This window comes from Merops nubicus, unplaced genomic scaffold (assembly GCF_000691845.1).
Source record: "Merops nubicus isolate BGI_N331 unplaced genomic scaffold, ASM69184v1 scaffold29243, whole genome shotgun sequence".
NCBI classification, from domain to species: Eukaryota; Metazoa; Chordata; class Aves; order Coraciiformes; family Meropidae; genus Merops; species Merops nubicus.
This window is the reverse complement of record NW_008600043.1, coordinates 246-16,956: the sequence shown is the minus strand read 5'-3', so window position 1 is coordinate 16,956 and position 16,711 is coordinate 246. Positions and strand designations below refer to the sequence as shown.

The window sequence follows — 16,711 nt, the reverse complement described above, 5'->3', positions numbered from 1 at the left end:
CAGTAACTCAGGATTTGGACACCATCAAAAAACCTGAAGAAGTTAAACCGTATAATGATGGGTTTATGTGCATTCCCCAAGAAGACACAGTTGGAGTTCTTAAATTTAAACCTGAAAACCATCCTGAAATTTTTAGGAAAAAGTCAGACTTTGAGGGTCAAAAGACAGATATCCAGCAAAATGAAAACAGACAAATGGAATTTCAGCAAAATGAGAGCAGACGGCTGGAAAGCAAATATAACGAGAACAAACAGTTAGAAGCTAAACATGAAAGCAAGCCTGAAAGCAGACAAATGGAAGTGAAACAAAATGAGAACAGACAGACAGAATCAAAACAGAATGAGAGCAGGCAAATGGAGATGAAACAAAATGAGGGAAAACAAAATAATGGCAAACAGGAAGTAAGGCAGAGGCCTGAAACGCCAAAACAGAAGAGCGAAGGCAGGCCTGAAACACCAAAACAGAAGAGTGAAGGCAGGCCCGAAACACCGAAACAGAAGAGTGAAGGCAGGCCCGAGACACCAAAACATAGACATGATAATAGGAGGGACTCCAATAAACCATTGTCAGACAAGAAAATAGAAATATCTAGGTATAAATTAGATGTGAAATCTGATCCTATAAGGGTAAAACCTGAAAGCAGACCTGATCCAATGAAACAAAGGCCTGATGGGCGTTCAATTTCTGATACACCGAGGCGTGAATATGATAGCCTTAAACAAAGATCTGAGGACAGAGGGGAGTTGGAGAGATACAGAGGAGATCCATCCAAGATAAGAAGGCCTGAGTATTTGAGATCTGCAAACAAAACTGAATATGATTCTAAGCATGGTATTAAATCTGAAGGTTCAAAACCTGAGAAATTTGAAAGGAAGCATAGGCATGAGTCTGGTGAATCAAGGGAAAGGTTTTCTTCTGGGGATCAGAAATCAAGACCTGACAGCCCTCGTATTAAAGGAGATTCTAGTAAATCAAGACCTGATAAACCTGGTTTTAAATCACCCAACAGCAAGGATGAGCGAAGGACAGATGGTAATAAGAGTAAAGTAGATAGTAATAAAGCGCATGCTGACAATAAAGCAGAGTTTCCCAGTTATTTGTTGGGGGCAAGATCTGGCGCATTGAAACATTTTGTCATTCCAAAAATCAAGCGTGATAAGGATGGCAATGTTACTCAGGAGTCAAGGAAAACTGAATTTAGAGGTGAACAGAAAGACAAAGTAGAGAAGATTGGGCTAGTTGAAGATCTAAATAAAGGAGCTAAGCCTGTAGTTGTCCTTCAAAAGCTTTCTTTGGATGATGTGCAGAAATTTATTAAGGATAGAGAAGATAAATCAAGGGGCTCTTGTTTTAAACCTAACAAGAACAAGTCATCCAAATCCAGTAAAGGTAAGATTTTCTAACTACTAATTGCATTACATCTTTCGCACTCCCGTTCTTTTAGGTTTGCTACTTCTATGGTTCGAAATTTATTGCAAACATATGACAGTCTGTATGCTTGCTTAAATGATTATTTTGGGGAACTAAGTGAAACTTGTCTACAGGCTTGTTGTTATTCGTAGATCTTGCTATGGTGTACCTGAAACGATTTATTTACTCCAGTGCAAGTACCAAATGTGGGAACACTTAAATGGTTTTAAGCTGCACTTGAGCTATGTTAGTTCAGCCTGTGAGATGTGACTGCTGTATGTGTTATTAAAACTGGTCTAAGCATGTCTGTATAAGGCCCTGGTACTACTACTGTAACTAAATCAGCGTAGCTGAAGTGGTGGGGAAATACTGTGTATACAAACCAAAAGATTCTTTTATATGTTTAATTGGAACTGAAACACTCTTTTCCAAGACATGTTTTGACATGATGCAGTAAGAATGAAGTTACAAAGTCCCATCTGCTTCTTTTACACTATAAATACAGCTCTGTTGGGGAGCTTCCATGCTTGAGGCTGTGTAGCGGTAAGATTATGAAATGGAGAATTCAGATATCACTTCTTGGGTCCATTGTATGCAAATAGAGGAAGGGAACTGGAAAACAATTGGCTGGCATTTTCAAATTTGTAATATGGTCAGGAAGTAATTCAGAATAGTTTGTAGCTTTGCTCTTTGATCAATTATGTCTTCTGAAGATTTAACACTTTTAAAATAAGATTACTTTTATTCTTGGTGCTCTGATTTTGGCTTCTGTAGTTTTAGACTAGATTCACTTTTCACATTGTGAAATCAGTGTTGCTAACTGGTCAGTGTTTCTTTCTTTTTTGATGTTTAGCATTTAAAGCATTTAAATTTCTTACATAGTTATGTTTATAGAGTTGTCATGTCTCAAAATAGACAAATCAAGTGGCGGGGGAGAGGATTTCAGCTGTATGCAGAATGATTTATGAATGCAGTTCCAGGTATATCATGAATTCAAGATTAAAATGTTTTCTTACATGGTTGATCTGATAAGAAATTATGTAGAAATCATCTTTGTAAATGTATAACTATGTTTATGTGCACGTGTTCAGAGGTGATACCTGTATAATGACTTTATTGTGCTACTTCTGTTCTCTACCTACTAACCTATTTATATTAATTCTAACTCTGACTTAATAATTCAGAATGTGTGTTACTTTTTTGTAAAATATGAGTCCCCCTCTCAATGTTTTCTCTTTATCCTGAAAATATGAACATTTTGCCTGTACCTTTTTGATGTTCAGATCAGGCACAATTTCCATTTCTAATAATAGGCAGGGAGACATAAAGTTATGACATCTTTGTTGTCAGTTTAGTCTAAACATTTCAGATAAAAATATTATGGTCTTGATAGGCAATACTGAAAACTTTCTGATAGAACTCATCTGTCGTTTCAGAAGGATAGCTTTTGAATTCACACAGTTTGTGTGAATTGGTGAATTTTAGAGCCCTCAGAGCCATATATGGTGCATGCATGCTTTCTGAATTTTTTCTGAAGTACCTTTTTGTCTGTATTGTATGTGGTTGTTTAAATCAAATGTTTTAGTAATGTGTAATAGTTTTAATGACTCTTGTCTGGTGGACATGAATCTGGTAGCTGTGTCACATGTGACCAATGCATTATTTTTAACATCAGGTTTATAACTTCTCTAATGTTTTTGTGCATTTTTTTTTTTTCTGAAGTCGTGTATTTCTTATGTACTTTCAAATAACTTGGGACATGTTCTCCAGGGTAAGAAAATGTTTGAGTCTGATATCAGTCTTTTTGGTATGGTTTTCAGAGTAAGTTTCTTACAATGATACTGGAAGTAGCTTTTGTGGAAAGAATAATGTTGCAACTGTTTCTCTTACAATTCAAGTTTTGAGTGTTCAGCCAGGCAGATTTTGGAGAAGTGACTTCAAGCTTCAGATTTTTTATGTTATTTTTAGTTTTACATTTTGTTTTTGCCCAGCTTCCCGGTGACTGACTTCCTAGGATATATTATGCTAAATAACTAGGTGAACTCCAATGTTTGACAAGGTTCATAATTTATAAAGGTATCTCTTCATAAGCCAAAGTCTATTTGTCAAAGCTGACTTACACAGAAAATATTCAAGCCACAGTGTCCTCACTCCAATTGAGAGAACTAATGTTCACTGTTTTTCTCTGTGCCATTTTTAGTTATAAACATGTTACTACACTAGGAAGTGTAATTTTCATAAGCATTCTTTATTTAGTTCATCTCATATCTCTTAATAGATTGTAGTACATCTTTCCTAGTGTTGCCTTTTAGCATCATTATTCCACTTCTTACATCCTTCTTATTCCGTGTAGCTTAGTATATTTTGCTTTAAATTTCTTTATTTTACTTCCTTCTATTTCTTGTCCTTTGTTTTTGCTTTCTCATCCATCCTTCCCCCAAGAAAATGTCTTCTCCTGGCTTTGTCACATCCATCATCATTGCTGTCATTTATCTGAAATGCCGTTTAAAATAGGATTACTTCAGCTAGTTCAAAACATCATTTAGATCGTCCTTCGGTCTTAAGGCACTAATGCCCGTTCATTATAAAAATCAGTAAAACTGACTTGTTTTAAGCTAAAATTAATAATTTGCAAACTGATAGTCTAAAAAACTTTTGACATTGTTTCAGGAGATTTTTAATCTTAAAACTGTATCTTTATTGTGCATGTGAAAAAGCCTTGCATTTGACTGCAAAAAGACAAAGTTACATTTTAATGAAATTTTATAGAGAAGTTTGAAATTTTGTTATTATATGAATAGGAGGTGTAGCCATGGTATGCAACTGTTAATATTGACTCATCCCAGCAGTTCCTTTTGGCATTTATGAGGAAGAAGTGACTTTTTCTCCCTCTTGTGGTCTTTGGGCATAATTCTGAAAGATTCACTATAGCTCAGAGGAAAGTTACAGAATGTTTTTTTTCGTATTCGTTTTCTTATGGTGAAATTGTAACACTTTTTTCTTCTGGTTTAAATGTGTGTGAATGCTTTTTATCTTGGGTTTAATGTAAAGATGCGTTGTTGGAGGATCCATGGAAGTTTTCCATTTGAGTTTGTACCTGCCATGAGGAAGTTGTATTTGCTATCCTTTCTTTTCAGAGCTTCAGCGAGTACCTTCTCTGCTGCTTGTTAGAGCTATACTGACCAGCTGTGTTGGGATGGGAGCTGTTAAGTTTCACAGTTGCTGCGTTCTGAACGAGACAAATTTTCCTTTGTTAAAGTACGAAACAGATATGAGTAATGAGAGAAATGTAACTGTCTGCGTTGGTGTCCGAGTTGGTTTATACGTTTGAAGGATTGCCTTTGCAAAATAAGGGCCACGTGTGTAACGCATTTTTAGTTCTAGGACAAGCGAGTGTGTGGGTTTTTTTAAGGCTTGTGCATAAACACCTTTTAGGTGTCCCTGTATCACCTAAAAAGAGTTTATTGGTTTAAAAAAAAATATTTTTAAATCTGATCTGAATGCTACTCCTTCACTGCATAGAATGTTGTAGAATTTTGTTATCTGTGGAGAACATAACTTTAGACACAGATTTTTGTTACTCATTACGGCTTTCTAAATACACTGCTCTCTCTGCTGCTATGATCTGAAATTTCTTCAAAGGTGGTCTTCATGCATATTCTTACAAGGTGAGCTAAAAAATTTACTTCTTAATCACCTTCATGCCACAGAGTTAAAACAACGTATCTAGGTTTTTCTGTGCTTGTGTGGTTTGCTATGATTTTTGTGGTGAGTTCATTTTTTTTTTTAATTCCAGGTGACTTTTTCAGAGCCTATGGTAGCTGTAATTTGGCATTTGTACGATTTTATGGTCTATCTTTGTCTTAGAGTACGGCTGGAAACAGTCTCACTTGTGAAGCAGAGTAATTAATTAGTTGCTCATCTTCTAGGTAGGAGTGACAAGAAAGGGAGTATTCCAGGATGAAAAGTTATGTCCACATTATGTTGGATGAGTGAGCCAGCTTGTGATGCCTCTTACAGACATCTATTTAGCACAGCAGAGCTACTCATGAATACTTTCTGCTATAGTTGAAGACAGTGGACAAAAAGGGAGTATAAATATTAAACATCTGTTTAAATCCTTCATGTATAAGACTTCTATTTAAAAAAAAAGGGGCAAACTTTTGATAAAAATAGCTAATGGATGTTAATACATGAAGCAGATTTTAGAGTTCACTCGAATTCATTTCCAAAATAACAATCTCTTGGTGCTGAAACAGCCACGCTGTTGTAAATGCTGAAATCAGTGGGACAAGCAGCTGAGCTGCAAGGAAGTGACTGGGGTAAAAACATACTTCCTTTGGAAAGGAAAGGCTGCAGTGTAGCTTGCTTACTACAGATTATGCTTTTGTTAAGATTACCATTATGAAGGTCCCTAATGCTACAAATCTGAAATTTGAAATCACTGGCTTGTAGTTCCTGGTAGCAACTGCATTTGCATGTGGGAAGGCCAGAGATATAACCCACTGAGCGTCTCATATGTACATGCACCACCAGGTGGATCAAGCATGCCATAACTTGTTCTAAAGTTCAACAGAAAATTATGCAACATTTCAGAGAAGAAAAGGATATATTTCATTGTTTACAGGAAGAAGTTTGTAAAGATTGTCCTCAGCTGAAATCTTCAAAATTTCTCTTAAACTGGAATTTTAGAACTCTTAGAAGAAGAGTTGTCTCTCCCTCCTGGCTTTAGAAGTATTTAATGATATGTTAGGTTTGAAGACAATCCATTTTAATACATGCTTTGTCCATTTAGCCCTGACTAATTTTTTTCTCCTTTCTGAATTGAACAGGTTCACTGTTTAAAAAATATTCCGGGCATTGTTCAGTCAAAAGCCAAAGCCAAAGCCAAACGATATCTAACCTGTTAAATCAAACGGTCTAAGAAGTTCTTCCTTCTTGCTGCACACTTTGCACCAAGTAGCACCTATCCCAGAAAGGATTTTAGCATTTGTACGAGCATTGTACATACTCTGTAGGGCCTTCATTTTTGTTGCTAGTTTTTCAGAATTAGGTGTTGGATAAACTGGTATTGGTAGACAGCAGGGATTCATTCAGCTGTTGCACACTGGAGTCCTTTCTTGTGTTGATCTGTTACAAGTACAATAGGAAATATTTTCAGCACAGCGCTTTGCCTGGACACTGCTGGAGTTATTTCCTACTTTAGTCTTTGCCGCTAAGGTAAATATTGCAATTCTTACTCTCATAGCTGTTCCTAAGTTTTCTCCGAGTAGTAAAAATGAACTTTGCATGTTGCACATCTAGTTTGTAGCAACAACCATAAACTTGACCAAACCTGCTAGTTTCAATGTACTTTGGTCCATCCAAAATATGAAGTTTTGTCTGTCTGCAGATTTAGGAGTGCATTTTTAGTTTGTTTTTGAAAAATTACTTTGACATATACAACTTAGAGAAATTTATTACCTAATTTGTTAGAGCAATTTGTTGAAAGTCTGAAACTGCTTTTTGTTCGTGGATGTGGATGCTTGGTCAGGTTCCTCTTTATTCTGGGAACAGCTAAGACTATGTTGCATAAATAATTTTTGCAACAATGTGTTGCAATATGTAAAAATGTGGGCCACCAATTTGTCTGATGTCAGTTACAATATTCAATGCAGACTTGTTTATGTGCCTTAGTATATAAGTATGGATGTTATTTATTGGCTTACATGCAGGGATACGTGCTCAAAATTTTTTGTTCTAATTTTCTTCTAAACCAAGGGTAAATTTGACAAAATACCAACAGAGTAAAGTCTCACATTGGTTTTTTTGTAAATTAACTTTTCTGTTGCTTGACATTTGCAGCTCTTTTAGGTGCCTGGTTTTGTGTAAGAAAATTTAAACTGTTTACTTGAAATTTGGAATTTATTTTTATTCCATGGGGACATTACCAATGAACAGAAAAGGATGACACTGATTCTTTGCATTACCAAAATGTTGTTTTCATAGAATAAATATTCCTTAACTATACATAATTTAATTATCTTCTGAACAAATTTCCTGTAGTATTTTATTTTAAAAGCAAACCCATCAGCAGTCTTTTGTTATTGTTGCTTATGTACTTATTGCTTTGAAGAAGCAAAGTGAGAGTAGCTTCATGTGGTATTTTCAATGATAAAGGCTGAGAATGTTTCCATGGTGGAGCGAGGAAAAAGCAGATCTTCTTGATGTGTGCATAGTCACAGTTCATAGGTAAATCATGACATTTGTTTGCTTATTCTCTGCAAAGATCTTGGTTGCATTATATTGCTTATACAGGAGGGGCTTTTTTATGAGAATAAAAATTATGAGACATAATTTGATTTTGTTTAACTAAGGTCTTTTTTCTTCGGTGAGGCCTTATGGGTCAGTTTTTGAATTAATAAGAATGTGTGGTGGGGAAAAATGCACCAATCATATAATTTAGATTCCAAAAATCAATAGTAATAGAAAATTACATGCTGTGTTTTGCAACTGTTCAAAACACCATAAGTTTTTAGTACAATGAACTGAGTTGGCTTAAATTTCAGTATGTTCTAAAGCAATGACAGCAAAATGCAACAGCAGTCCCCTGACACTAATTCATAAAAGCAAGGGGTTTTGTGCAGCACGGCATTTATTTCAGTTGCCAATCTTGCTCCATTTTACCTAGTACTACTCTGGTTTTTGTGAACTTTCTTGGAAAACTAGACTGCTCTAACCTCCTTTTGTTGATTTTTATTAAGACAAGAAGACAGTGGATAGTAATAAGGAATAAAATAACTTGTGGCCGCTATAGCCACAGCAATCAGATAGCTTGAGGGGACTGCTGATACCGATGTAAGTGTGAGTTCTCTTGGCGTCTTCAGAGAGTGTGTGTTGCGTGTAGTCCTTGCTGTCTGCCTGGACCTCTGGAAAAGTCTTTCCTCCATCAAAAAATGTTTCTTATTTCTGAGAATATTTTGTACTGTTGTAAAGTCCTTTTTGAATCTGACCTGTTTAGATATGGTCAATGATGACCTCTGCTGTGTCATGGAATTACTCATTTGCTATGTCCAGATTTTTCTCTGACCCACCAAGCAGGCTGGGATCCATGTTTCAAGGCTAGAGCTTGGGCGTGAAATATAAGCAGAGTCTGAACCTTCTTTTGTTTAGCTCAAGGCTGAGTGCATTCCCTTTATGCCAGTATTGGGGGAGTTAAGGAAAAATGATTTTGAAAGATCTGTTCAAGCAAGTTCTATGGAGCGATATAAGACATACTTCTTCCTAACGCAACTTCTCTCCTTCCCGACAAGTTCATTGCAGCAGAGAATCCTGTTGGCACAGTTCATTGAGTGATAGTGAGGGAATCTGAGTCTCTCATCCTCTTTCTGGCATGGGGGTGTGTGTGTGAGCTCAGCTCATGCGTTACCCATTCACGAATGTAGTCAAAAGCTGAGGGTAATGAACTCAGTAGAGGATTACAATATGTTCATAGGATGTAGCCGTACATCCTTCCATAAACATTCAGGCAGAGAATGGTAGCGGAAAAAGGAAAGCTGCTGTAGTAACTACACTACTTCTTACATTATTTTCATCAGTATTCTTTCGATAGTGTGTTTTTCGGTGCATGGTATGGTACTGAGATAAAAGAGGAACTTCTGTCTTACAAGGTGATGCACCTTACTCGTACCTCAAATTATTCTTTGAGAAAATGATTGCAATTTCCCTGTTCCCCCTTTTCAAAACTCTTCAGGGCACAGAATTATTTGGAGGAGTATGAAGCTGGTGGGCAAGGGACTGTGATCACAAGGGACTCAGTGTTTCATATAAAGAACATACTAGAGCATTATAACAGACTTTGTGGTGGACAAGAATACCATTAAATTTTAACAGAGGGATGGCCAAAAAACTTTCAGCTTTAACCAGAAAGTTGTTCATCAGTGACAGGTAGTCTGATGGCACTTTGCACTGTGGTGCTGGAGTTCTACACTGTAATAGCTATTTTTCAAAGGTGTTTATTTTCCAAACTTCTTTATAAGGTAGGGAAGCACTTTTATCCCCTCTTTTTTCTTTGAGTTCTTCATCTAAATGAGAACCCTACCTGCATGAGTAACTGTAGTAGAACTAATCTCTTGAGTCTGTGCTGTTGTAGTTGCAATGACATGGCCCACAAGAAACAGCACTTTTGTTATGGAGTAATAATGTATTTTACTCGATTTAGCACAGTTTGAAGGTTGTTTGAGCTAATCCATAAATACTGTGCTTTCCTTCCTCTGTACATGGCTGACAGAGGAGGTTTTAGATGTGTAGTTGTAGCGGTGACCCAAAATTACTTGAGCAAGTTAGACAGTAAGCAGGGATACTCTACCAAATGCTCCAAGGCACCATGTAAGGAAGGGACACTGTGGAGTAACAGCAAGAATGCCGTACTAGTCATCAGCAAAGTCAGAAGAATCCAGTAGCAGGTGATGTCTTCTGTGGCAAAAAAGGAACAAGAGGAGGGCAAAACTGAGCTGAATTGTGTAGGGTTATATTTTCTCAAAATGAATATGCTTGGCAATTCATTAATGTAGAAGTTTGATGATGTGGGGAATGATTAAATTTAAATTTCTAAATGATGAGAAATGAAAAGATTAATATCTTCAATCCAAACAAGTGGCACTTGTCTTGATAGATGAAAAGAGTTCCATTTTCAAATGTGAGATATATGTATGAAGATTACAAATATGAAATTGTATTAACTTCATTTTTGCTTATTAGCACACAGAAATTAGAAAGACAGTATTTATGGGAGGCTCATTTATGCAGAAGCCTTCATTAACATAAACCTCAGTTGTGAAATGAGCTGTAGAGGCAGCTTTTTGTGTCCATTTCCCACACCAGATGTATGTGCAAAAAGGCCGTTTTGATGTCACCCATTTTTAAAGTGACCGTGTAAGCAAACTGATAAGGATTTTTTCTATTGTATTAACTGTCTCTTCCAATTATGGAAGTAGAAGTTAGTAGGTTGCCTTGATGGCTTGTTGGTTGATTGGAAATTGCACCAAAATGTAAACAAAACATCTGTTTTCCATGGTTTGGAAAGTAAAGATAAATAATTACTGAGAAAATAACAGGAGTTTATTAACGTTGGGTTGAATTTTATAGCAGGAACAACTGCTGTATTCTCCCTGATGTTGGCAAGCTTACCTAAGCACCAGCACGTGTGAACCCCTTTTCCGTAGCTTCTTGTTTGAAGTTTTTGTATCAAGCCAGATGAAACTAATCGGAACACACTCATTGTTGTGTCAAAAAAACCAGTTGAGCTGTCCATATTGAATGGATCTAGTAAAAATCCATTTTTTTCATGCTCAACTTTTCTTGAAGGCATTCACCTATGTGGATTACGGAGATCTGTGTGCAAATTCCAGGCAAGTGATTTTGGTTTCCTCTAAAGATATGACATGTAAATATTAGCTAAAGTTCTACAGACTTGAAACTACCGATTAAGTTACAAACAGAAAGTGATGCTGAACTTTGAATCAGATCTGTGCCTTTCCATACTTTTTTAAGCCATATGTAAAGAATGGAGGTACAACATCCATTAGATATTTGTAGAATCTTTCTACTATACATAGCAAAAGCCTTTGAAAAGCTTCCTAGATTAAAACAGAATATGAGAGGAAGCTTACAGACTAATTAATTTTTGGTTAATATTCTCTGACTGCTTTGACCAGAGGTATTATATTTTGTCAAGAGTTGTTTGGTGCGAAAACACATTATTTTCTGTAGGTATTCAGTAAGATCTGAGGATTCTTGAATATCTTCTCTGAGAAGGCTTTTGATAATGCAAATCAAACAAAATCAAGAACTTGTTCTTCTTCCATTTAGCAACTATTAAGTCATGAGCAGCATTACATACGCTTGGAGAAACACTGAAGAAGTGTCTGTTCACAAATGTACTTTCAGATCACAAAATTCACTTTTGAGTTCACATAATTCATTTTGCAATTAATTGTTCTTTTGGCTATTCTGTGACTTGCCCTTCAGTTTCACTAGTGTGGAGTTTGTTAGCATACTGATCTTTACAGTAAGACAAAGATTTTGTTGTGATACTTTTCTTTTAGGGTTTTTAATATTTGGTTTTGTAGTTAGAGCAGTTTTGTGGATATGCATATGTGATGTCTGAAGAACACTTGCCTCTAGCCCATTTCTGGACGGATATGTACACTAATCACACACGTTTTAAAAAACAGTCTGTTGATGAGGATGGTCCTTCAGAAAGCTAATTTACTGGAGCATTTTTACTATCATATGGGGCAGCTTTTTAGTAGAATTACTTTCTCCTTAGCTATTTAAAAAGCCACACAAACTAGAGGCAAATATAACTGATTGAAGTGGAAACAGAAAAGTAGGTACCAGGTATTAGCAAACTTATCAAAGAAAATGGGAAACTGAAAATGATCATACATGCTTTTATAAATGTTTTCAAAGAGGTTTGTGCTGTATATTCTTTTAATTGTTTATGAGAAGTATCCCATAAATTGAAAAGGCATTAGCCATGCATTTTATAACCTGTAGTTTGTTGCCATTTCACTGGTTTCTTACGGTGAACTAGATTCTTTTAAGTATTCTTTTACTACCCTAAACAAATGAACAGCAATGTTTTTACAGTAAAAGAGGGTAGATTTAGATCAGATAAGGAAGATTTGGAGCAAGTTGCCCTGTGGTAGATAGTGGTAGATGCTCTATCCCTGGAAATATTCAAGGTCAGGTTGGATGGGGCTATGAGCAACCTGATCTAGTTGAAGGTGTGTCTGCGTACGGCAGGGAGTGGGGGGGAGTGAGGGGATTGGACTAGATGACCTCTAGAGGTCCCTTGCAACCCAAACTATTCTGTGATTCTATGAAAAGGAGAAGTTTAGTAAGATGTTTCTAGTGAAGGCTGGGTCGCCCTGACTCAGCGTAAGTAGTAGAATAAAATATTAACAAGCTTGTGACTGGAGTCCCACAGTATTTAATACCCTAGATTTCTTCAGAAAGGCTGAGGAGTCCGTTTCCATGTGTAACAGAGTTGTAGATACATGTGCAGTCACGCTTAAGTCCTTTGTACTGCACGAGTAAAACTCTTTTTAGATTTGGTAATTTACAGTCTTCAGCAGCTAAAGAAACTGGGCATGCGACACACCTGTTCTGGGGAACATTGTGATAGAAACAAAAACTTTAAAAATAAGTTGCAGAGAACTTTACAATAATTCTATTTGTTCTCTTTTCTACTGTTCCCTACTGGAATGAAGTGCACCTGAGCATCTACTTGAATAAAGAAAGCTTTACATATTCCCTAGTATAAGAAAAAAGGGTAGACTTACACTGTCATGTGAAATCTGTAAGAGGAGAAAGTGCAGTTCAAGCATTAATTGACTCTGCCCCTGGAGACCACAGAAATTTTGGAACTTTTGAGAAGGAAATGAAGTTATTTTTTCATATATTTAAAGTAATTGCATTTTAATTTTTTCATTGGTGCCTGATGAATACTATGGTAATTTATTTATTTTTAAGGATTAAGTACTGTTCTGCCCCAGGAACTAAATCTGCACAGAAAATGAGAATAGGTATTCGTAGGAGATAAGAGAGTAGTAGTAGCCTGTGATTTTTTTTTGTTGTTCGGCAGTTTAGTGCAACTTCTCTTCTTTTTCATGTAAGTGCCTTTTGCAGTGTGTAGGCTTTATGCTATGTGTGTAGTCCTGCTGATTCCAATGAAATTACCAACAGTGCTTAAAATTAGGAGTATGTGTCGGAGAAGCAGGATCTGAGGCCCTCTAGCGATTTCATCTGTGGAAATTATCCTAGAACTCGTGTATGTGAGTTTTCCTGTAGTCTGGTGCTGGATGTAAGCCAAGTCTCTTTAAGCACTGTATGGCCACAAAGAAAGACGTGAATTGTTGTGGGGACACCGCCGCCCCGGTGCGCGGCTGTGCAGCACCCGGGGTAGCCTCGGCTGTCAGGCAGAGGAGCTGATCTCTCCATCCTGGCAAACTGCTGCCTCTCTTCAATCAAGTGCCCAGCCCACAAAGAATAATCATGTCACAGCAATATGGTCAACCACACTGTGAATATTGAGAATTTAGGTCATGGTGGCAAGTGGTGCTTACTTTAACAATAGCGAAATAACACAAAGAAATAAGAGTAAGCACAGCGTGGGGGAAGCAGGCACAACTTTTGCTATCAGGTTTACTTTACAGATATTTCCCTCCCTCAGTTCAAAAATCCCTATATTTTACATTAAATCTTTTTTCTTTTTTAATACACTTAAAAGAGATAAAAATATACTTGAGAATTAGGGAAAAATAATTTTCTAATCGCTAGTTTTTTTGCCTGTAGGCAATTTTGTGAATGTAGATATACATGAAACCAGTAATATAGGAGAGTTTTAAGCAATTTTGTTGCTGGAAGCTATTTTCTCATATTAAGGCTCTTCCAACTTCAGTTAAAGATGTTTAAAGAGGAGAAGGTTGTTACTGGTGTAGAAGGTAGGCTATTAATATAAAAATGGAAATACATTTTTAGAAAGTTTTATTAGTGATACAGTGAATGCAATTAAAATGTGAATTATCATTGAGAAGATGATTTTTCAGAGGATAGTGTGTGTGTGTGTATGTGTTTAGCAATTGGCAGGTGATTTCCTCTCATAATGTAGTATGCTTTAAGAAGGAGACAGAGGAATTTGTGACAAGGGTGTTTATTCTGTTCTTGGGAGGTTAACAGTTTAGTCCATTAATCTTCAAATCTTTGCAATCCTTGATAAATAAAGATAAGATATAAAATAAACAATATCCCAAGAAATAGTTCTGAATTAATTTGGTTTCCTCGTGTCAGCTGTAGAAATTTTGACTGCAAATCTCCTTCATTCTGACTGCATACAGGTCTAACAATAGTGTCAAAATGTGACGAGAGTGGTGTGATGTTGTCTACTTATTTGCCTCCGTGGAAGATAAATGTGAAATAATAAATAAAGATCTTTTAACATTCAGTTGTAACAAAATCAAGCAAAAATTTGGGTTATGTTATAAAGTTGCTGATAGGAGGTAAGAAAAAAATCTGAGGCAAAGGTTGGATTATCAATGGTTTGGCCTGTATTTAGGGGTAAGTCCCCAGTTACTGGAAAGTGGAAGATCACCGTCTTGGGTACATTAAGTAATATGTGTGAGAACAAACAGAACTGTTAATGAGGCACAAGAAATTGTAATTTACCTACAGTGCTAGAAAACCTGTTAAATATTGTATTGAAGGAGGTGTGTATGCAGCTTATTATGTTAATTTCTCATTGTAGTGTTAATAATAAATGCGACTTCAAAGAGGGCTGTCAAATACGTCCAGGTATAACTAACTGTGGTGTTATTAGTGGATATACTGTAAGTGGTTCCTGAGAAAGGACCTTGTTTTTATCTTCAGGTTCACATTTGCTCTTCTTACTCTCCATTAATAGGTAGCATAGATCAGTCAGTTTTAAAGGAGTTGCCTCCTGAGCTCCTGGCAGAAATTGAATCCACCATGCCACTTTGTGAACGTGTGAAAATGAACAAGCGCAAACGTAGCACAGTTAATGAGAAACCAAAATATGCTGAAATCAGTTCTGATGAAGACAATGACAGTGAAGAAGCTTTTGAAAGTAAGTAGTATGTGGTTCTGTTCCTACTGCTAAAAGAAGGTTGTATTTTGCTTTTACAAAAAGATGCAGTTTTTTATTAAGTTGGCTGCCATAAAACACATGGAAACAAGTTTGCTGTCCTGACAGCTGCTTGGCCAAGAACCCTTTTTTCCTTTGAAAAAAAAAAAATTATTTGATTTCAATTTGAAAAATGAAAAATGGATAGTTGTTAAATTTCTTTTCCTAATTACCTTAGGGGAAGCCACTGCCTAGATTTTTTTTTTCCCCTGCCAGTTCTACTATGAAACATTTTTAGCCAATCAGATTAAGGAAAATAACCTCTAAAGCAACACAGACAACTTAACATACAAAGATATGCAAAGCAAAATTTCAGTAAATAAACTTTAAATTATTATTAGTTTTATTGCTAAGAGAAGTGAAGGATCACCTCTTGAGTTTTTCTGACATGGCAAATTGAGAATCTTACTGCCCAGAAGTTTCTTAAAGTCATTATTTCCTTAGTATGTTGCTTGAGAAACTGGAATTAGTTTTGATGGGTTCTTCACATACCATTTACTGATAATGGTATTCTTGAATTAACTGTTTACAAAGTCAGAGAGGAACCTTGTAGTTAGGATTTTGTTGTGCAGTCAGATAAAGTTCCCATAAAAAAAAATTGTTGTATACCTCGAAGTTAGGAAAAGATTTCCTATGTGTTAATAAGAGTATGGTTAGTTTGCCTCTATAGCAGTTCAGTTAGCCAACATTGAAAAGAAACTCATATTAAAACAAAGTGTATCTGTTCAGTCTGAGTTAACAGCTGTGTTACCCATGCAGGATAACAGAAGTGCCTATTGCTGTTAGCCTGAGAAGGCATCTTGCTTATAACAATTTTTTTCCAAGTTCAGGCTCTTTCCATCTTTGCCTGTATAAGCATGTTGCTGAACTTTTGTAAAACACAGTGTTTTGCTTTTTAGTCTTTCTTATGGTTCAAAAGAGAGAGTCTATTTTTTTCTTCTTTATAAAGTTTCAAATTCTTGTCCAACAGGAGTATGCACACATACACATAAAAATTATAATAGCAATACCACTGACCTTTATCAAACAAGCAAAATTAGAATGTTGTTTTGTTTGTTTTCCCTTTTAATTATAACTGAATAATGATGCTTTGAGTGTGAGTATGAGATCTTGAGGTAATTTGTAATCATTCTTGGTTATGGCAAAGAATTAATGACAGTTTGCTTCATTCAGGATTCTATGTTCTCTGTTTACCATATCATATTGCCTGTTTATGATGTTAATAATCTGAAACAGTAAATTGAGAAAAAAAAAAAAAAAGTAAAGCAAAATTCTTTAAGTTGGATGGGAATGGAGAGAATTGTCGAGAATTTCAAATACCTTACTCTACCTATTAGCCACAGTGGCTGTTGAAATGCTTAAATACAAAATAAAGCAAATTAAGGAAAACTTCCATAATAACTGTATTTTTTAGGGGATTCTAGGTTCTTTAGATCCACTTGAGATTTGACCATCATTCTAAACAGTTCAGTGAAGACATCTGGTTTAAAAATAAATTCTAATATTTCTCAAAGGATGCTGTAGAACTGAATTAAATTAAAACAAGGCAAGGTGATCAAGAGAATGAAAGTTTTGTGACAAGTAGACTGAGTGGATTTGTGTTGTTACAAATAAGTA

The 16,711-nt window shown here is 36.0% G+C and overlaps 1 protein-coding gene across 1 annotated transcript in view; it reads left to right on the top strand.

The window, feature by feature from the left end:
• The window catches only part of LOC103770349 (nipped-B-like protein), a gene marked incomplete at its 3' end in the record, with an annotated part of 18,004 nt that extends 2,967 nt beyond the window's left edge, over positions 1 to 15,037 (top strand). Inside the window, 2 exon segments of the mRNA XM_008937606.1 lie at positions 1 to 1,389; positions 14,855 to 15,037. The exon segment at positions 1 to 1,389 is cut by the window's left edge and continues 13 nt beyond it. Of these exon segments, the coding sequence (XP_008935854.1) occupies positions 1 to 1,389; positions 14,855 to 15,037 (1,572 nt within the window).
• Between the last annotated feature and the right edge of the window lie 1,674 nt (positions 15,038 to 16,711).